Source organism: Clarias gariepinus, chromosome 11 (genome assembly GCF_024256425.1).
Source record: "Clarias gariepinus isolate MV-2021 ecotype Netherlands chromosome 11, CGAR_prim_01v2, whole genome shotgun sequence".
Classification (NCBI taxonomy): domain Eukaryota; kingdom Metazoa; phylum Chordata; class Actinopteri; order Siluriformes; family Clariidae; genus Clarias; species Clarias gariepinus.
In genome coordinates this window covers 11300937-11322718 of record NC_071110.1, presented here as the reverse complement: position 1 = coordinate 11322718, position 21782 = coordinate 11300937, and the positions used below count along the sequence as shown (strand labels likewise).

General features: G+C 37.1%; 1 protein-coding gene across 4 annotated transcripts; it reads left to right on the top strand.

The window, feature by feature from the left end:
• The first annotated feature begins 531 nt into the window (after positions 1 to 531).
• On the top strand, positions 532 to 20846 carry mag (myelin associated glycoprotein). 4 transcript variants are annotated; one of them, XM_053508040.1, is made up of 12 exons: positions 532 to 572; positions 11193 to 11301; positions 12665 to 12738; positions 12844 to 13212; positions 13376 to 13672; positions 13998 to 14255; positions 14357 to 14617; positions 15816 to 16124; positions 16472 to 16571; positions 17110 to 17212; positions 18508 to 18561; positions 18865 to 20846. In XM_053508040.1, exons 3-12 carry the CDS (start codon positions 12693 to 12695, stop codon positions 19003 to 19005), a joined length of 1938 nt encoding a protein of 645 aa, XP_053364015.1. In that variant the 5' UTR covers positions 532 to 572; positions 11193 to 11301; positions 12665 to 12692; the 3' UTR covers positions 19006 to 20846. The 4 variants fall into 4 exon arrangements, with proteins under 4 accessions (XP_053364015.1, XP_053364014.1, XP_053364016.1 ...); XM_053508039.1 differs by lacking the exon at positions 532 to 572 and adding an exon at positions 8472 to 8595; XM_053508041.1 differs by lacking the exons at positions 532 to 572; positions 18508 to 18561 and adding an exon at positions 8474 to 8595.
• The last annotated feature ends 936 nt before the right edge of the window (positions 20847 to 21782 follow it).

Genomic DNA, 21782 nt, shown 5'->3' with positions numbered 1-21782 from the left:
TTTAATCTAATCAGAATTAATTGCAGTTCTGCTTTTATTTTATACATAACTACATTATATGTTATATAAATTTATACATGCATGCATAAAAACAAAGCGTTTGCAAGTGTGACATTTAGGGGGATTTTATATTAAATCTAGTTTACTAGCAAGAGATGTTAAAAAGTCCATTTATTACCAGTCAATTAGATTAACAAAACGTATTACTTTTTAGCAGGTTACATTAGAGTTTGTTTTGCAAGTTAAACAAAATGTGGCAAACATTGTCCAAACCTAGTAGTGAACCTACTCAATCCATCATCTCACTAGTAACAATACACACTAAATAGCCTTTAACTATCCTTTACCAGCAGGCAGAACAACACATTCTGTATACATTAACAAGGCCAGAGAGAAATGAATCGCTGTTAAAATGTGTGTGTGCACGAGCATCGGGTTGGGGGAAATCTGGTAGACAGTGGGATGAAAAGGGAGGGTTTGGGCACACATGCCATGTGGAAGGAGATTTGCATCATACTGGCATTGCTGGCATTTTAGTCTTGCTCTTTAGGGAGTACGGATCCTCCTCTAAGGTAAGCGTGCTCTTTCTGTAACATTACATGTGAAGGATTTCAGGTTTAGAACAGTAGTTGAACAGTAAAGTCAAATCAATATTTGAATCACAGATCTGCAGTTTTGTTAAAGATATATCAATGTAATAGCAACAATTATTTGATCTGTTTAAGAATCTGGTATTATTTTAACATAATTTGTATTTATTGTTAATATTTACTTTTTAATTACTTGCATGTTTACTGTGTGTCTTGAAAATTAAGCTCGTACTACTTATTTGTCCTGCTTGTTCTGTCAAGTTCTTATATAATGTATTAATGCATAAGTACTGATTGTACCGAGTGCAGAAATTGAATTCATACTTAAACATTCTCCTCTAGTGCGATTTGGGCATGTAGTGTCCTGCTTTTTGTAACACTGGTGTATTAAATTTATGTTTGCTCATGGTCCTGTAAAAACTGATGCAGCTAACACACTAAACTATTATAAAGTTAGGACAATTTTTCCACTTGTAAATAAGCATTGAATAATAAGAAATAAGATAAGATGATCTGATAAGCATCAGGACTTAACCCCCCAACCCCCCACCAAACCTCGCCAACTGGCATTTTGTAGAACAGCTCCAACCTCCCAAGATCAGTTAGATGCTCAATTTATGGTCTGTGTGCATGTTCTCCATGTGTATGTGTGGGTTTGCTTTAGGCTCTCCGGCTTCCTCCTACAAATAAAATATTTTTATCATATGTAGATTGGTGACTCAGATTATCCATAGGTGTAAATGTCAGTATGTGCATGGTGCTCTGCAATAGACTGGTATCTTATTCCCTCTTTCCCCTGTAATTGCCTCCGATTCCACACAACACTGTGCAGGATTGAGCGGTTTCTCAGAATAAGACCGCTTGCTTACCTTGGTCTCATATTCTGTTATGCATGATACTTTTGTGATTTGGATTAATCACTCATCCTGATGTAGTTGCTATCCTGGGTGTTAATAGTCATCCTACGCTTGTCATTCTACTGAAATTGTACAGTGATCAGCCATAACATGTTAAAATGGATTTTTTTCCATTCCATTTAAAAAAAAAAATTATATACCAGTATATCCACGCTTATTTCTGCCTGTGTGAAGGAAAGGCTAGCTTCTCTGGTCCAATTCCACAGAAAAGCCAATGCAGCACAACTTGCCACAAAAAGTCAACACTGCTGTCCTGGCTTTGAAATTTCCTCGATCCCAATCTGATCAAACACTCATGGAGTCAAACACGTCCTACAAATCTACAGAGGCCCCATCCCACAACAAACAGCACCCAAAGGATCTGCTGCCAACATTCTGGCATCATGACCACAGTACACCCCTCAGAGGCCCTGTAGATCCACACACTGTGGGGCCAGAGCTGTAAAGGTGGCACAAGGTGAACCAAAACAATATTGGCCACAATGTTTTGCATTATGATATTATTGCTGATTGGTATAGTTTTGGACTTCAAGAACCACTGAGGACCAAGTTTGTTGTTAGATTTGTTGTTAGATTTGTTAGTTTATTTTTCTACTAGTTCTAGATGAGGTGGTAACTTGTGGCTAAATGGTAACTTTAGCAGTCAACATGTGAACACTTTTGTTCTCTATGAGAAGATTTAGTGGTTGCCCATTAGGGATGCATTGCTTATTTGCACGAAGAGATCCATAGATATTTTATATTAAGCATATTATTGTGACAAAAAGTATCTTGCTTTATGTATAATTTTACTTCATCCGTTTATATTTTCCCTGTTTACAGGATCATGGGATTACAGGATCCCATTTACATGGGCTTTATTAAAGAAATCTTTGGTTGTAGAGCTGTCTGGTTCTTTCATAAACCCTGTTTGACTTATTGACATCACAATGTTAGCATGAGGACATTTTTGGTGAAATGGGACTTAACAAGAAGAGTTTAATTAATTTTAAGCAGTTAAAGAAGGAACAGAAAAAGACAAGGGTGAACTAGAAGTGGAAAAAACTGTGGCCAAGATTTGTTTTGTGAATACCACCAATAGAGTTCCTTATGTTGATCACCCAGCCTTTAACCATAATATACACTTCCTTTTCACAATTCCCTTGCCCTCACCAGATCTATTACATCAGCTTGAGGAGTTATAGCATCAGGACCTGCTTCTATACTACAGTAAAAAGTAGTTATAAAGTTATGCTAAAAACAGGAAGGCAATAAATGTTCCTTCATTCTCGAAAGTGGTGGGAAATTGAACTCAAGGTTGGCCCACACAAGCAGTAAAAGAAACATTCTATTTTTTTTTTTAGATTCTTCTGAGAGGACATATGGACAGTCCATTCTAGCTTTGTGCAGCAGTAACTAGAACCCAGATATCATGCAAGGTCATCATCATAGTGTTAACTCTTCCCAGCAACAGTATCAAAATCTGGTCTGGCTTCATGATGGTTTACGCTTGGCTCAAGATAGAATCCAGCCATTACATTTGTGTGGACTTGTGCGCATTTCTCTGGATCTGTGAGCAGAGATAGAAGAGTTGACTGCCACATGGTGATGTATCCCATCCGAAGATAGCACAGCCTGAGTAACCTGGGTAAGGGTAGCAGGTGGAATCATGGGCCATCATTCCTGAAGTTGAGCACTACATCTTAACACAACCCTGGTGAGTCAGTCAGTGACTTGAGACGTTGCTAGTCTCCTGCACTGCTTTCTTGCCAGATCCATCCCTGCCAGATCCACAGTACCAGAATCTCACACATCACTCTTGCATCAGAGGTAGCGCTCTGCAACTTTAAGTGGGTGACAGAACCTTCTATTAATTCACCATCACACTTGGCAAAAAGATAGAAGAGAGAAATATAATGTCCATGTGAGAAACATTGTCTTGAATGTAGCTGTTAAAAAAGGCTGGGGTGAACAAAAGTGTGTCATCTTGCGAGAACCAGTGACTCACAAGTTTTTATTTTTATTTTTTTTTATCATTTTTTAGTTTATTTAGTGGCTGATTTGTTTACTTGCATTTAATAAGGTGTCTTGTGGGTGTATGCTAAATAAGTACTTTGTGTTTGACATTCGTTAAGCAGACAAAGACTAACCGCTTCTTAGAGACCTAATTTATTTAAGAAATAGAGGCTTACAGTACACAGGGTTATAGGCTATTTATTCATCTTCTATACTGCTTCTCCTGTGTACAGGGTTGCAAGAGCTTGAAGCCAATTTGAGGAGACTAACGTGCACAAGAGAACCCCTTGGACAGGGTGCCAATCCATCACTGGGCACACACACACACATACGATAGACAATTTAAGAATGCTAATTAACCTGCATGTCCGTGGACTATAGGAGGCAACCAGAGTACCCAGAGTTAACCAGCCAAGCACGGGGAGAACATGAAAACACAGACCCTAAGTGGGAATCAAACACTCAACCCAGGAGGTGAAAGGCCACAGAGCTAATCACTTTGCCACCATACCGCATCTTTGTGTTTTCATTAAAATTAAACTTTGCTTATTTTAGTCACTGTGGCCATGGCACATGCTGAGCTATATATAGGTCAAATCATGCTTCTTTAGATGAATCTTTCTTCACCACAAATGTGGAAATGGCCCTTTTTCTGCATTTGCTGCATTCCCATTTCAAGAGAGGTTCTTCCCTGATGCCTCACCACAATTTTTGCCATGGATACATTATGCTGCATGTAGTCACTATAGTCACTGCCAACCAGTTCTGGATAGTGTGTGTGATGGTTATGCAATATACAGTACTATAGATGTACAGTACAGTATAAAATATAGCTGTATAAAATCAGCCATATACTGTAAAAGGGACAATTTAAGTCCTGAAAGTGTAATATATTTTCCAGGACTGATACTTAAAAAAAGAGTAGTCCTTGGAAACCAGGACAGGTCACAACCCTTGCTGCAATTCTTGTGTTGTTAGAATGGTTATTAATATGAATTTTGACACTACCTTGTACCTAAAATGAATGGTTTACCTAAATAATGATGTACTATGACTTTTGACACTGGTTTACCTTTAATTAATATAGAACTTTGCTGACACATGAACACTGGGGTCACCAAAATTCATGTGATCATGTGATGTTTAAGAAAAGTTATACTTAGTATTTATGTAAGATAATGTTTTAAATGGATTAACATATGTAAGTATTTCAATACATCCCAACAAAATTAACTATTTATATGTTTAATTCAAGTTCCCTGTTTGTCTAAAGATCTGACTCAGTCAGTCTCTTTCTTGAATCCTACTTCACTTATTGACTTGAGAGTTCTTATTGGGCTACATCCAGCAATTTAATCTAGCCTGAAATTAGCAGTATTCCAAACATATTTTACCCATTTTTTTTAGCCTTGGATGATTTCCTCCATGTGTTTATTAGTGGGTTTTCTCTCACTAATGAACACATGCAGGGTAGCCTAATTGGTGTTTCCAAGTTGTCCATAGTCTTTAAATGTGTGAGTGTGTCGATATGTCCCAAGTCTGGTAAATGGAGAAGGGTGTATAGAGACCTAAATTTTTATAAGGCAAAGGGATGAGAGAGGGATGAGGTGAAGAGCTATGGACACCAATGAAATAGTGCCCATGGATGAGAAAAATATTATTTTTTATTTTAATTACACACATTTTATGGCCAAAAGTTTGTGGACACTTGTGGTTTTTTCCCAAATTGTTGCTGCAAAGTAAGACTCACACAATTATACAAGATGTTTTGTATGCTGTAACATTACAAATTACATGGCTATTTGCAAGGGTTGAAGTGGAAGAATTTGAGCGTACTGCATAGTGCCCTGCCCTCAACCCCCCACTGAAGACCTTTGGAATGAATGCTGACTGCCCCACAAGGCCTTCTTGCTCTAGACTGCCTGACCTCATTTGTGATCTTGTGGTTGGATGAGCACAAATCCTCACAGCCACATTCAATATTCTAGTAAAAATCCTTGCCAAAAAGAGTGGGTTTTTATAATCACAATAAAGGGCATCTAAATCTGGACTGGGTTATTCAAGATACACATCTTGATGTGATGATCAAGTGTCTACTAACTTTTGCCCATAAAGTGTATTTATGTGAAAAGAGAAATTGTTTTAACTTCCATATTGCACCACATATGGATAGGGAAACTATGGTTGAATAAACAAATTATTTAAATAATTAATCACCTATATAAATTAGAATTTTTCTTATTAGAATACTGTATAAGAATATAACTAGATTCAAATACATTCTTATTCTTTTTCGTATTGAGAATGAACAGATAATGTGCTCTAAACAGATACAAATATACTATTGTAATGCACTATTTTTTTTATTCTTAAAATTAAGATTAAAACCAAATGTATGTATCAGATGAGGCCTTGTGTAATACAGTAAAATCATGAAACCAATGGGAAGTTCTTACTTCCATGTGAAACTGAGGGAACGTGTAAAGATGAAACTCATGAAAAAAAGCTTTATTAAAATCCTCATTGCATGATTTATTAACAGCAAGGGTCTTAAATATTGTTCGCAAAAGACAGGTGTGGCTGAAGGTTTTTTCAGCCAATCAGAACCTGATCTCAGGTGTCTATAGTTGGTTGTTAAAAAAAAAACTGTAGTCACACCTGCCCTCTCCAAATATGTTGAGATTATGTTGAAATATGGTGGGATTAAAAGGAAAAAATATACACCTCTTGACACCTGTGACGAACAGTTAAGAAACTGACTGATGCACTTGAAGTTGAGGAGATTTTAGTAATAAAAAAAATATTCCAGTTTCATGTCTGCCTAGGGTTTTATTTTAAAAACATAAATGGTTATTTGGAACACTTAATGATAAAGATAGTGTCACTGTGGTACATTGCAGTAGAGTGAAATAGGAGTGTTTTACTGTATCAAGCATGGATTAACACTATGCAGTACTGTATATTTACTTCTGACCTCTAAAGCTGCTTGTCTTTCTAATATTTCAAGTTTTTACTGTAATTAGTCTGTTCAATGACTCATATCTTTATAATCTCCATCTTTTCATTCTTCCATAAACCCCTTCATCTAGTCTGTCTCCCCAAACATCTAGCGGGACAATAGTCCTTTTCTCTAGGACTATTGTGAGGCTGCCCTGAAGGGCACGAGCCCTGGACTGTGCTGCACTGACATCATGACCTTTACAAATGAAGTCAAGTGCAAGTGTGTGTGTGTTTGTGGGGTGGAGAGATGTTCTTGTCTGTAAAAAAGCATTATTTGTATTAACTATAGAGAATAATTCAGCAGATATGGGCTGAGGCAATGATGGTAGCTAATATGAAAAAGTGGGGAGGATTGGCCCTGATGGACAATTACAGTATCAACTTTCCTGTGTTGTGTGGTGTCAGGCTCGAACTGGCTTGTTGGGACAATAAACTCTGTGTGTGGAGGCACAAGGGGCTGGCGTGGGTGTGTGTGTGTGTGTATGTGTATGTGTGTGTGTGTGTGTGGGGGGGGGGGGGGGGTTGCTTGAAAGTGTAGCATTTGGATTGTCATTTCATTGCTGAGAAGTGCACTATTGTCAGATAACAGAACCATGCAAAAATGTGGTACAGTGTTATCCAAAGCAATGACATCATATCTGTGTCAGAGCACCATGTTTAAAAAACATCACACCAAAATCCTCAAGAGTTTGGGATCTGAGTCCTTTTGAATGTATTCTCTTTTTTATTGTCTTGTTTAATTATTACATAACCAAAATTCTTTTTAATTAGATAATATGTTCATCAATAATGAGAAAATGCATGAAATGGGGAGTAAGAATGTACAGTATAGTTCAGTGAAAAAGTTAAAATTTATGTCTGTTATTTACCATGTAAATTCTATACTGTATTTCTAAACACATACTTAATATTACAACATATACACAATGTTTGGCCATACTGAGAAAATTAGTTGAACTTTTAACCTGATAGTATTGTTTCTTTATTCACTATTGATATTTTAACATATATCAAACTTAACATATATCAATATTAACATATTTGCCCCTTAAAAAAACAGTGTAGTAGGGAAAGCACCTTCTTTACATGCAACATAATTTTTTATTTTATTTTATGTAAGGTAACAAATAATACAAATTACAGGAATGCCATATCAAAATTTCATTGTATTTTTCTAGGTCAGATACTTGGGAGTTATCATGGAGAAAAAAAACAACTCAAGGGGGTCTAAAAAGAGAGATGTACATACTGTGTACTAACGCATCTTCTTGCCCAGCAAATCTATGCCATTGTTATTTCGTAAACAATTTAATTAAACAATTTTATTTTGGAACAATTATATAATATAATGTAGATTAAATAATTAAAAGGTAAGATTCAATTTAGTTAATGGACACATTATTTATCTGACATATTTCTCTAACTTCTCCTACAAAGCACTGTGCAGAAATATTTTCCAGGTTTTCATCCTTGCTACGAGGTGTTATCATCTCACGGCATTACTGATGACAAATTTTTGCAGATACTTTTGAACTGCTGAAATAGTCATGTACTGAAGGGTCACTGTAGTGATTCTGCTCCTGAGTCATTACAACTTCAGAGAATCCAGAGAAAAAGGCAAACAGTGTATCATCACTCCTCTTTTGATCTATTTGCATTTTTCCCTCACATGCTTACAAAAAATTGGACTCCATAGAGTCATTCTGCTCAGCATAGAAGATGCAGATCACTTATTCTTTTCTCTTCATTCCATCATTGTTCCTTTCTCCATCCTCCTCACCCGTTTTTGTGCTATGCCAGAGAACAGTGGTGCTTATTGTGCCATGATGAGCATTGGGGGTCGGTTTATGAATGGCCTCACGGGTAGAACAATGCTCTGTACACTGCAGCCCTGACATCTCCATCTAGCATAGAGGGAGTGGAGAGAGTGTTGGGGCAAGGTACAGGGGGAGGAGAAATGGAGAGAACTTGTCTCCAGGTTGGGTGGTACAAGGGGGTGTGAAAGTGTGAGTGAGTATCAGGGAACGGCTGCTCGCCCTGCTGATTAATGCTGGCTATTTGATCAGAAAAGGAAGCTTGAAGTGATTTGCTGGGTGAGTTAAAAAAAAATCATCAAATATGTGTTGATCTTCTAGTGTAAAGTCTATAGACTTTTTTTAAGGTTAGCTTGTTTATGTTTATATGGTTTACGATTAAATGCTAAAAAGAAAGGAACATTCGAGTTGGCTTTTTGCAATTCCATGGATTTGACTTGCATCGGTATTTGTGGTGGTCAGAGACGGTGTCGTGCCTATGATGCGTCACGCTGTTCTGTAGATAAGCTTAAGTGTGGGCGGCTTGGAGAGGATTTCATGCTCTGGCATAAGTATGCAGGATGTTACTGAGACAGAGCCAATGCATGGATGGATTGACAGAGGAACAGTGAGAGACGCTCAGGTGAAGGAGGGAGTGGAAAAGCTGGGGTGCATGCTTACTTTATTGTCTTTATTAATACAGATTTACCTATTATTGCCTTGAAAAGGTTCATTGCTTTACTATGATCCAGGTTGCGTCTCTGTTTTTTTTTCTTTCTTTCTTGTTTTCGTAATTTGGGTTACAAGGAGATACAAACATGACCAACACAGGTTGCTTTAATCCTTTGGTAACAATCCTGTTTGTCTTTAAGGGATTTTCACTGGCAGGTTGCAATTGTGCCATTTTTTGCTAATTAGGAATGATGTGTTTTGAATACTTTAAATTTTATTTTAAGTTAATAGTCATTTCTATGATGCTTTAAGTGAATTTATATAGAATTAAAGAACAAAAGGCAATCATACAAAAATCAACTGGATTTATTTATGTATTTATTTGTATTAGGAATAATACTTTAAAAGAATATGATAGGATCCTCTGAATTGGAACTGGGCCTCTGTCTCTCCACCCTGAGGTGTGGGCAGGAAGCTACAGTGTAGCACAGAGAGACCACTGAGTCCACCATCTGCCCATAGCTGCAAGTCAGTATACAGCAGATAAATAACATTCCTAGCACACATGGCAAGGCTCACTTGAAAGAGTATGAGACTTGCCAATGTACAATATTATTTTGGTGACTAAACAGTTGCTCAGATTCTATAAGGCAACATGAGAACAAAGTCTAAGATCACACCTGAGCCTTTGTCCAACTTTTCTCACTTTTTGTCTAAAGAAATTGAAAAAGTTGTAATATATAGGAGGTTGTAATTGAATAAACATTTAAATGGTTTCTACGTGATTAGTAACTGGGAAGTTGCATAGATCTTTAAATAGTAATTTTGGAGCTTACACAGTTACAACACAATGGGTTTTCATGATCAGGATCAACCCTTATGAAACAGGGCAAAGGCTCCTTGTGCATCTTTAACAAGACTGGTTTTGGATTGGACTTAACTGGTTTTAAAAATATTTACACTTGTTTTGTAAGCACAATCTAGTAATCTAGCCCAAAATTTGATAAGACTTTGCCTACAGATTATGCACAAATATACAAAAGGCCTACTCTCAAACACAAGGGAGTAGTCGTTTTAGGACCATCTGGTCCTTGGGTAATTTTAGTGGGCACCTGTGCTGGCGTATGGGGTGTGCGTCATGGGCAAACCATAAGGCAAGCTGCGTGTTGGCCTGTTCTTGAAAAAAATAAAACTCTATAACTTAAATGTCACTTCATTTTTCTCTTTTTTTAAAAGCTAATTCCAGAAGTGAATTTGCAAAGCAAATTTAAAGAATTAAATAATTGACTACACACTGTTTATCAAATAGCAGCCACCATCACCTGTGTCCTTTAGCTTTAGGGTCCCTCTTTCTCTCTCCCTCTTTCTCTCTCTCTATCTCTCTGGATGATATGATATTATGATTTGCTTAACAAGGTCACATAGATTTTTTGTTGAACTAACAGTTGTGAAATAGAGTGTGTTTCAGTGTGTGTAGGAACAACTTTTCCCTGTGTGTGGGGTGTTGTGGCTTGTTGTCATGAACTTTACACAGTCTGCATTGTTGCGCTTCCATCTCTGACTGCCTTTCTTCCATCATTCCTACATGATACTACTGCATAGCTGTTCACTTGTCCAATGATGGAATGCGCTAACCACACCATGAAGTTCAACAGAAGTCATTCATATAAAAAAATTAAGATACCATTTCAAAAGGGCACTCAACCTACATATACCAAACCCATTATACTGTACAGTTTAGCTTACAGTACAAGCAAAGCAAAACAGTGTAAAAACAAACAAAACAATAACAACAAAAAAAAAAAAAACATCTGGAGATGCTGGCGTTTTTAACAATTTTGCTTTAAATAAACCATTTATAAAAATTAAGGTAATGCTAATTCATAATAATAATATTGAATATTAACAACATTTCTATCTGAAACCATATTTCTACTTATTTTTCTACTTATTGTAATGACATTTGTTCCAATTTAACTGAGATCGTTGAAGTTATAAGACATTATAAGCCACAGCTACAATATAATCTCCACAGGTCGTAGAGAGGGCATTGATGGAAAAGTAGATTGATGGATGCCAAACAAGAGGAATGTTTGGTGTGGGCTTTGAGCATGAAGAGAAATGTCTGAATATTCAAGACTGCCCACTACAAGCATTCACACATATCCATAACTAATGGATCCTTTATCATGCCTTTTCCTTGACCATGTATTTGTCTTTCACAGATCTTCAAAAGAAGCAAAGGAGTGGAGCTTTTACAGAAATAGAGCAGGACGAATTGAGCTTTAGCCTTCAGAAGGCCAGAGCAGAGCAGAGAACTGGAGCTGGTATGAGGCAAGTGCTTTGGCCATGTTGTGAAAGTCTTGTTTGTCTGCTATGAATGGTCTTCTTGTTTTGCTTGGGCAAATACTTTAGTGTTAGAGCGGCACTGATTTATACTCCTAGTCTCCGTCAACTGGTGCTTAGGTCTTGCTGAGATGTGATGGACTGGATGATTCATTGCTTCACTGAGTAAGTCTACAGTGGTTATGAACATTGCCAAAGTTATTCAGCAGATACAATTTGGAGAAAAAGATTATGGATGAGTTTGTGCTACAAATTTGACTTAGTACATATCCATCAGAAATATTGTGTGCCTTTTGTGGACATTCTGTACTTATCTGGTTTCATATCATCTCATGCTGTGTGTTGAGTGTGATAAAGATCTGTTCTTTTCTTTTGATATAGTAAGTGGTTAGTTGTCAACGCATTAATTACACATCTCCATGATCATTTCTTTCTTAGGAAAATAAATGGACAGAAGTTTTATGTTTTTGTCAGTGAGTCAAGCTTATGAGCTTGAGCTGTCTGGGGAATTTTCAAACATGTCCATCACAGAGATTTCCTAAACAATCCATTCCAAATCTCCCCATCTGTGGTACCCGTCTGTTCACAAGAACGCTTTTTTCCTTTTGAGTTTGTGTGCGAGTTTGTTTGTGAGGCAGAAAAAAGAAAGACAAAATTGAAGTGTGTGTGTGTGTAAGTGTGTGTGTGTGTGTGTGTGTGTGTGTGTGTGCATGTGTGTGTGTGTGGCCTTAACTAGAGGGCACACACTGACAGCACACCAGTACAGCCTGTAAATAAACCGAAGCAGTTGGTGATGCCGTTGCACTCTGGCTAATGATTTCTGAATGATGTGTCATCACCAAACACGAAGACGCAAAATCTGACATCACACTAAGCCATTCTGTTCTCCCACACACTGCAGCTCTGTAGACATCAGGTGCTGAGTGTCTGATGTATGGATATAAATGTGTTAGGGTCTGTGTGTGAACAAAAAAAATGTTTGTTGCTCATGAAGAAGGCTAAAGCCATGGCTGATCATTCTGTTCATCCTTATGTAATATTTGCTGTGTTTAGAGAAGTTAGAAAGTCAGATGATACAAGAATGTGATATTATAGCGATAGCAGTTGCCTGCAGTTCATGCAATTCAGACTGGTTCTTTTTTAAGTGACTTATCATGATGTATCTAATAATCAAAACCTTAGTCATCATGAGCTAGTGATAGGCTTATCATAACACATCACAAGGTAACATTTGGCAAAATACAACACTGATGGGTTTATCATATTTCTGTTTATTCACAGTATTCTATGTTGTGTCATTTTTATATTTAAGGTGTTTAATGATAAAACATTTGTTGTGAAATGTGTTAAGGTTAATGTTCCTGAGTTGAACCGACACTATGAAGTCCTTGGAACTGCTGCTGCCTTTACTGCTACTAGTACGAGGTAACGACCGCAAGTCTGTTGCCTTAAGTATCAATTTGGGACTGAAAATGACAATATTTTTTACCTATCTTAAATTTTTTATTGTAAATTGCCCTTTTTGTACAGATATTCATGCTCAATGGAATGTTTGGATGCCCAGGGACATTTCAGCCATGACTAACTCCTGTGTGGTAATCCCATGCACATTCATATACCCCTCAGCGGTCAGACCGTACAGGGGCACCCATGGAATCTGGTATTTTGGCCAGCCCTATCCACAACTCTACCCTCCAGTGGTTTTCAAGTCTCGCACAGACATTGTGCATGAAAGTTACAAAGGCCGTACCAAGCTCCTGGGTGACCTATCTCAAAAGAACTGCACGCTGCAAATAAGCAACCTTGGAGGTGAGCATGCAGGGAGGTACTACTTTCGAGCTGATCTAGGAGGAGCAAACATCTATACCTACCCAGATTTCAGTGAGCTCAAGGTGTTGGGTAAGAAAACTATAATGCTATTATATGGAAGGCTATTCATTTTCCACATATGTAAATATCTTTGATAATATTGAGAAATATGTTTGGACTTCTGGCCTGTTAAGATCTGTTCTGTGTTAATAAAACTTGAATGTAAACTTGTTAAATCCTGGTTTCCTTTTAGATCAGCCCAACATTGATGTCCCAGAAGAAATAGTCAGTGACAGCAGCTTGGAGTTGACTTGCTATGCTCCAGACAACTGTCCTGACATGACTCCTGAGATCCACTGGATGTACACAGACTATCTCCCTGATCCTCATTTTGCATCAGAATATGTGGAGGAAAGCAACACAGCAGTGATGTCCAGCACACTTACTTTCACACCCAAAGCTATGCATAATGGTCAACTGGTTGGCTGCAGAGTCCATTACCCCAACACCACTTTTGTGTATGAGCGTCTTATCGCGCTGGATGTTAAATGTGAGCACATAAACCATTAACTTTTAACCCATGCTTTTGAAGGAAACCAGTATTTGCACACCATCACCTTGTGAACAGTGATAGATTAATTGCAATCGCAGATGATCTTATATGACATATCTTTTAATTTATTAAACACAGCAATTTTAGTGAGCTTTGTGGCTGGATTTGAACTTTGATGATTAGAGTCAATGACCAAAATAATTTCACTCATTTGATTGAACTGGAGGCAATAATTGCTGTGGAATGCAGATTTGTTGAGTAAAATGCTAAAATATATGTTATTGTTGCCAAATTATATGTATTTCATACTTTCGTTCTGTAGATGCCCCACGCAAAGTTTGGGTAAACGTCTCCAAGGAGGTAATGGAGGGAAGCTCTGTGGTACTTCACTGTGATGTGGACAGTAATCCTATGCCACGCATTACATGGTTGTTTGGAGATGATGAACTGATGACAGAAACTGGCTCAAACGCATCTCTTTACCTGGAGTCAGTGACTGCAGAGCAGGAGGGTTCATACACCTGTGTTGGTGATAATGGCTATGGAACAATGAACACCTCTATGTACTTGGCTGTCAAATGTGAGTCTATATGTCCCACTTGTTGAATTTTATTTTTTATATACTACTTATTTATAAGCTGTGGCTTATAAAATTACTTTGTTTGATGGGTTGTCCTATAGATGCCCCAAGAGAGCCATGGGTCAATGAGTCCCTGGTGGTGATGGAGGATTCCTCTTTGGCTCTCCATTGCAACACTCAGGGCAATCCTGTTCCTACAATTACTTGGTTGAAGGATGGAGAGTTGGTGGGAACCATAAAAGCTGGAGAACAGTCCATACTCGAGCTTACAGATATCAACCCACAGACTGATGGCACATACCGCTGCCTGGCTGAGAATGAACATGGCCGGGCCAGCAGCTCTCTAAACATCACTGTGGAGTGTGAGTTACAGTAACAAAAAAATTAATCATATTTCTGAATGTGAAGAAAAAATATATTTAAACAAGAGACAACTTCTGGAGAAAATGTGAAGTAGAGGTGCAATGGTGCATTGCTTTTCCTGTACAAAATGGTCAAAACAGTTTATTTTAAGCCCACATAGTTCCCAAAATATAAGATATGAGTCCAGTGAGTGTGTGTTTGTGTATGAACATACGTGTGTATGCACGCACGCACGCACGCACGCACACACACACACACACACACACACACACACACCAGAAAGCCAGATATCTTGGGCACCTTTGGTGCTACAGCTTGATTATTTAATTGCTTGTAAGAGGAGACTTTTATTTAGCTTCTTGTGAGTTTTTTTGTGTATGTACATACGTGTGTGTGTGTGTGAAGTGAGAGGGTATGGTTTGGCCTTGTTTAGCCTCTGTCTGGACAGCTGATACACACACACGCACGCACGCACGCACTTACGCACGCAAACACACACACACACACACACACACACACACACACACACAGTAAGAGGAGACTTTTATTTAGCTTCTTGTGAGTTCTGGTGTGTGTACTCCAAAAAATGTGGTCACAGATGTGATTTAAATACTCCTCTTTCTAAATGATTTGAGCAGCCTTCAATTTTTTTTTGTAGATTGGCTTACTGGTTGATAAAAGTTTTGTGAGTGTCTCTACACTTTAGGTTCCAAAGTATTTTAATAGGAAGATTTTAGGACAGATTTTGAAGAAGGGACTTTTTTCTGTATTTACATGATTTGACAGTACAATGCTGTTTGACGTGATATGTCTCGTTTCCTGATTGAATAGAAAAAAAAAATTGTGAGCTATTGTCATGGAGACCAAAGGGGGTCAGTAGGTCTCAAACAAATCCAAATACAGTAACTGTAATACGGTGATTTTTTTCTACAATTCCCAGAAAACCCAACTGAATGTTTCAATATAAGTTTTGTGAGGGAGCATGCAAAATTGAGTGACGGAACGCTTACTTAGAAAAGTATTAGCAAGCTTTTCCCAGGGGAGGAGAGCTTGGGCCATTTCATGGCACCTGTAGGAACAAGGATTACAGACAATTAAGGAACATATTAAGCACAAAAATATTTACAATTTCTGATTTTACTAAGAACTTATGAAAAAATGATCTGACATTCTCATCACTTGTTTTTGTTCCCACAGTTGCTCCCATTTTTCTTGATGATTCCAAGTGCACCATAGTGCGAGAAGGTGTGCAATGTGTCTGCATAGCCACTGGCAATCCTGAACCATCCATAGCATTCCACCTTCCTGACCACAATATCACCATTAATGAGACAAATGGCCGTTACAACTTCTACACACATACAGATGGTTATACATCAACTGGCATGATAAAACTGAGGGAGAAGGGTGACCGGGAGAACAACGAAGACATAGCTGTTCATGTACACTGCAGCATCTCTAACGCTTATGGCTCTCATTCTATCCGGCTAGAACTGCAGCAAGAGAGTGAGTTGTCATAGAAGCTTAAAAATGTATGGATCTATACAATGTATGGAACAGTTAGAGTATATGTCTTATGTGCAATGCAGTTTGGTCATATAATAACATAGTCGGTTTAAGGAAATAAAAAAATTAGGATTTTTCTTAATTAGGATTAAGACTTTCATTTTACATGTGATCGAAAAAATTGAATGTGTCAGTGAACAATGACATGTTTGCTATGTTATTTTTTGAAAACATGATGATTATGTGATGATGATAATGATGATGATGATCCTGACAGTTGATTGCAATAATTTTTGTTAATATAACATATAATAAACTTCAAACAAAGCATTTATATTATATTTTAGAAAAGTACCTGATGGCTGTAATAGTGGGAACTATCGGAGGAGTGGCAGTTATTGCCTTTATCATTGCAGCTGTAAGATATGTGGGACAAAACAACAAAAAGTAAGTAATTTACCATATCCATTGCACAGATCTGGGGAAAGGGGAAAAGCAAGGAAACACCAAAGCCTAGTCATCCATTCTCAAATGTGTTTCTTTTTGATCTTGCTATATACATGACCCATGAAACAATTTGATCAAATGGTAAGATGGTACATGCAACAAGTTGGCAAACAAAATGACAGTGTTGGCCATGATGTGGACTCCAGATGACAGACTAACAAGACTTTGATTTGCCTTCCATTGCTTTCTAGCCTCAATCACTAAGCTAAGCTAAACAAAGCAAAGGCACTTAACCTCAAGTGCTTCAGCAAATATACAACCACTGTTATGCTCCTGACAACAGACAGTTGTCAGTTCCACAATTCCACCATTTTTGATATTGACACCAAAAGCAAAAGCAAAAGTGCTTTCTGGTTATGGAGGCAAAAGTGATCTGCCTTTCTCAAAATGGATGCCCAGGCTTACTGTGTTGCCCTGAGCTAGTCATTAGCGTCATTCCGTGTGAGACAGAGTCTGATCCTCTGACTCCAACCTCCAGAGAGAATGGCAACCCTGGGCAGGACGTGGGCTCTAGAGTGGAGAATCCCTCCATGTACTACAGCGCAGTCAAGAAGGACAAACAAAGTCTCAGGAAAAAAGTGGTGAGATATTATGACGATGAATTATGAATATAATACTATTTTTACATGTGCCGTTGTTCATAGTGGTGTTTTGCTGATGTCTTGGGGTTGTTAGAATGCGTTGAAATGATACCAAAAACCCAGGGTTTAAATTCTGTGCAATCTTTGCGTAAAAGCGTAATACGTTTAAGTCGACTATTTTGGACTATAAAATATAAATCTAAATATAAACAGAACTTAATACAATTTCAAAATGTCAAAGGTGTTTTTTTTTATACTCTCACTGGATGTCTTAGGCTATGTTCACATTCCACAATCCTGTTTGCTTAGACTTGATCCGTTTCTCTTGACATTTGTTCAAATGACCCATATGCCCTTAATGTGATTCTATCTGCCCTTAAAAAACACCCTGAATGGACATGCCATATTAGTATCCGTTTTTCATCACACACAATTGACCAACAAATTATCAACATGTACCGCATGTGACATTATTGGGTCATAAGATAAGTATCAATTAAATGCACTAGAATGTACTAGTAGTCCAAGTCCTTTTTGACCTAAGAAATGTCAAATACCCAAAGGAGAAAATGGAGATATCCAATGGAGAAAAATGGGGTATTATCACTAAAAATGTACTTGAATTGTTCAAAAAAGGGACATTTAGCAGCATTGGCCTTTGTGTTAATTTAATTGTTTTGCCGTTTTTTTAACATTTAGCATTTTAGCTACAGTACATACAGTATGTCTGTGACCATGCTTTGACATTTTTGCATATATTTTTTTAAACATTCCTCAAGCTCAGTAGGTTGCTTTGTGTTTTGCTTGAATTGAATAATTTGCCCAAACATTAAGTCAATCACATTCTGTCTATCTTTACTGAATATAATCACTACTACTATTTGGTGAATTATGATCTGACCATTCTCATTCAGAGATATCTAGAAGTATGAAAATTGCTCAGCTCTAATTTTAAATGAACAGATTTTTATTTTTGTATAGTCCTAAAAAAAAAATCATATCTGAGTCATATCGTGGCAGAGCAAATGGATTAGCGACACTTCAACCTAGGAATGTGAAAGTAGCCTTCTACAGTACTTTTCCCTTGCAAAAAAAATCGTAAAGGGTTTTATTTGTCTACAAATTAACTGTTTACCAGCATTAAATGGTGGAGTTGTACTAGAACTCTAGACGTGGTTATTTGCTTGCCTGATGGTGAAGTGTGGCCTTTGCTTTGAAGCATTCCTGACTATTCTTTCCTTCTTCATTGCTTGTCTGCATTCTTTGTCTCTTTTGTCTTTCCCCTAACTTAACAGCTTAAGACTGAGCTGCTGGGCTCTAAGTTTAATTCCATCCTAGAAGAGAGCACGGTAAGGCTAACAAATCAACAGCTGCAGTACAAGTAAACAACCGTCATACAAGTAGAATATATTTTCTTAATTTTTTTTTTCTCATTCCGGTAGTAATCTATTATACTGTACCTGTATTAGATTGGTTCTTTGTCTAACACAATAACAATGCTTGGCTCCTTTGGCTTTGCTACATTTAACCTCACAACATTCTTTTGATTGCCAACATGTCATTAATTTATCAGGATATAGAGTGGGGGAGAAATAATCAGTCAATACAGTAGTTGACTCTGAGGGCAGTAATGACTTGCTCTATTTTTGCAGGGAGAAGACAGCGATTACCAGCATGTTGGCTCGACTGCAGGCATGGAGAGGCAAGAGCTGAATTTTCTCGGGCGACAGCGTGAGGGAAGATTGGGGAGGGGGGATGACACCACTGACTACACAGAGATCAAAGCCAAATGAATCGCGATCCTTCCCTGAAGCCTCGACCGAAAGGGACACAGTGGCCTCTAGCTTCCAATAAATTCCTTTCCACAAATTCATTCTGTACCAGTTAGCATACTCAAATTTACCAAAACTATCATTATTTTACCTAGGTCTGTGATTATTTCATTTCCTCTGATGTTTCGGAAAGTAAGTAGTCTTCTTACGAGGACTAGTCCCCATGTACAGTATAACCATATTTAATACCTCGCAATCTCATTGTTACATTGGGAAGTAATGCAATGTCAAAAGGGGCTTGCTGAAGGTGTCCTAAAGCATTTACAGAATTACATTAATGTTAAATACTTGTTGAAGAAGAATGGGTCGTGGTTGTATCCAAGATTTCTTTCACTAGTCATCATTCACGCTGTGTCCACAGCAAGTCGAAGCGTCAGGGAACGAGACATGCAGCATGTCTCGAAGTTCTAGCACTATCTCAAATAGAATGTTTTCCCAAATCTAGAGGGTCTCTCAGCCACTTTTTAAGTGTACCATGGTAAGTGATCGGTGAAGTATGCATTCTGTTTTTCTATGACATGCCCAAAAGTGATTGTTAAAGTGTTTTGAGTTTGTCTGACCCCACAAAGTAAGCATGAGGATAATGTTTACCCAATGGATTTCTTTAAAGTGGGATAAACAAATAGCTGGCTAAAAACTTTTTCATTTTTCTGTACATGATGATGATTATGTTTAGATCAAATAGATACATCTGTAGTCCATCTTTCCTGTCAAATGTTACATACAAACTTAAGAGGTGATTAGTAGACTTCTTTGTTTTAAAAAAAGGAAAATTGGTCTAAGATACAGTATTTCTTAAAGAGGAAACATTTCAGTGCTATTGCAATGTGAAGTACTGATTTTAAGAGGAAATAGTGTCAGCGGTCAATAACCTTGCTTTTTTTTTTTTACTCATTTAAGACACATGGCAAAAGGAATGGCCGGTCACACCCCACTTTCTTGTGGTCCATTTCCTGCTAACAAATACTGTGCCTGGTTTTGTTTTAACTACGCTCCAGTCTATTTTTGATTTTTTTTTTTTACAAACTCTTCACTCTTAGGGTAAAGTCAACATATCAACCAACCAAATTAAGATAGCAGAATGCAATTAAACACAGCCGAATACATATTCAAAGGGAAGAGGATGTCACATCAGATCTGTTTAAATGAATACACTAAAGTGTCATATTGAAAACTATCACTTTACCCAGGAGGGCTTTATTGAAATGTATTATTTATCAATTTTAAAACATCCTCCATTCAGGTTATATGAAATTCATCGATATGTACAATGTATGTACATATATCAAATCCTAATGCATACGACTCAATTTTACTAAATCCTTAACACATAAAATCACTTAACCGACATTTGTAAAGAATTCATGAAAGGCACCAATATAAAGGGATATCATTTATGTAAATACAGTATACATCTGTTCTCTGTTGTGAACCATTTAAAACCCAGTACAAGATATTTATTTGGGATTTGCAGCACAGAAATATAAAACAGGCAATTAATAACGGATCTATTTATATAAAAAAAATATACATCTATTTAGGAGAGCATTTTGTTAGTCCAGTCTAATCATTGACTTTATGTATTGTAAAGAGTATTTGTAAGCATTTGACTGTGTGATGATGATAACGTTGGCTTTTTTTTTTTCTTCTTTATGTAATAATTTGGACAGGGACTTTGAAACCCTTGGACAAAACAACGATGTTCAAAGCTAATCATGCATTTGTTTAATTTATTTATTCTTTTGTTAAAAAACTTTCACCTTCAATGCCATCTTTAAGGCAAACAAATAAAGTACAAAAGATGGGAACGAATCACCTACTGTCATTTGTTTAAATTATATATCACTCAAAAGATTAAAATGCTATGTAAGGATATATGATAAGTATAATGGGAAATTGCTATTTATATTAAAACATATACCAAAAAGGTGGAAAAAAATAGGTATACTGTACATGTGCACAGGAGCTTACTTTAGATATTAACTTTTGTTTTACATCATCATCCACTGGCTCTGAGGCAGAAAAGGGGGTTTGAATACTGTCTGTGTAATGTGATCAAACTTTACCAGTATTTTATTTCCCTTTTTAATAATACAAAAAAAAAAATCCAACATTACTGTAACATTTTCATAATATAAATTGAGAGACTAGTTTTTAGAATTTTAATTCTGACTTGAGTATAAGTATACAGTATTATTTATAGAGTATTATTATATAGAGCATATTTGGCCTTGCTCCCTGGAGGATAGTGTCTCCAACGATGTTACAGGCTTGCTGCATAACACATTGTGGCTTCATGTGTAATAGAGGAAGCATGTGCTAGACTTCAGCTTTTGTACCTCACAACTGTTGTATAACAGAAGAGACCTTGTAAATCCCCTGCAGTGACCTTCCATACACACTGCTGGATGTGTGGATCAAAGAGAATTTTAGTGTAACCCACAAATTACCATTAATTATAAATGATCTGTCAGCTAAATTTCTGTGTACACAAACGTTATAAGGTATATAACTTTACTTTTACATAAGGAAAAGATTAATTTAAAGTTTAACTAAAGGTAAAGTAAATCAGAAAATGACACAGCAAAGAAAAATGCCAGTTTGGGTATGAGCTCAGGGCAAAAGTCAGTTTCACATGAATTTCTGAACTTGTGGTTAGAAGATGTGCAGTGAAATGTTTAGTAACATCTAAAGGTGGAAGTGCTTTTTAAAGTCTGAGGAAGGATGTGAAAGCAGTT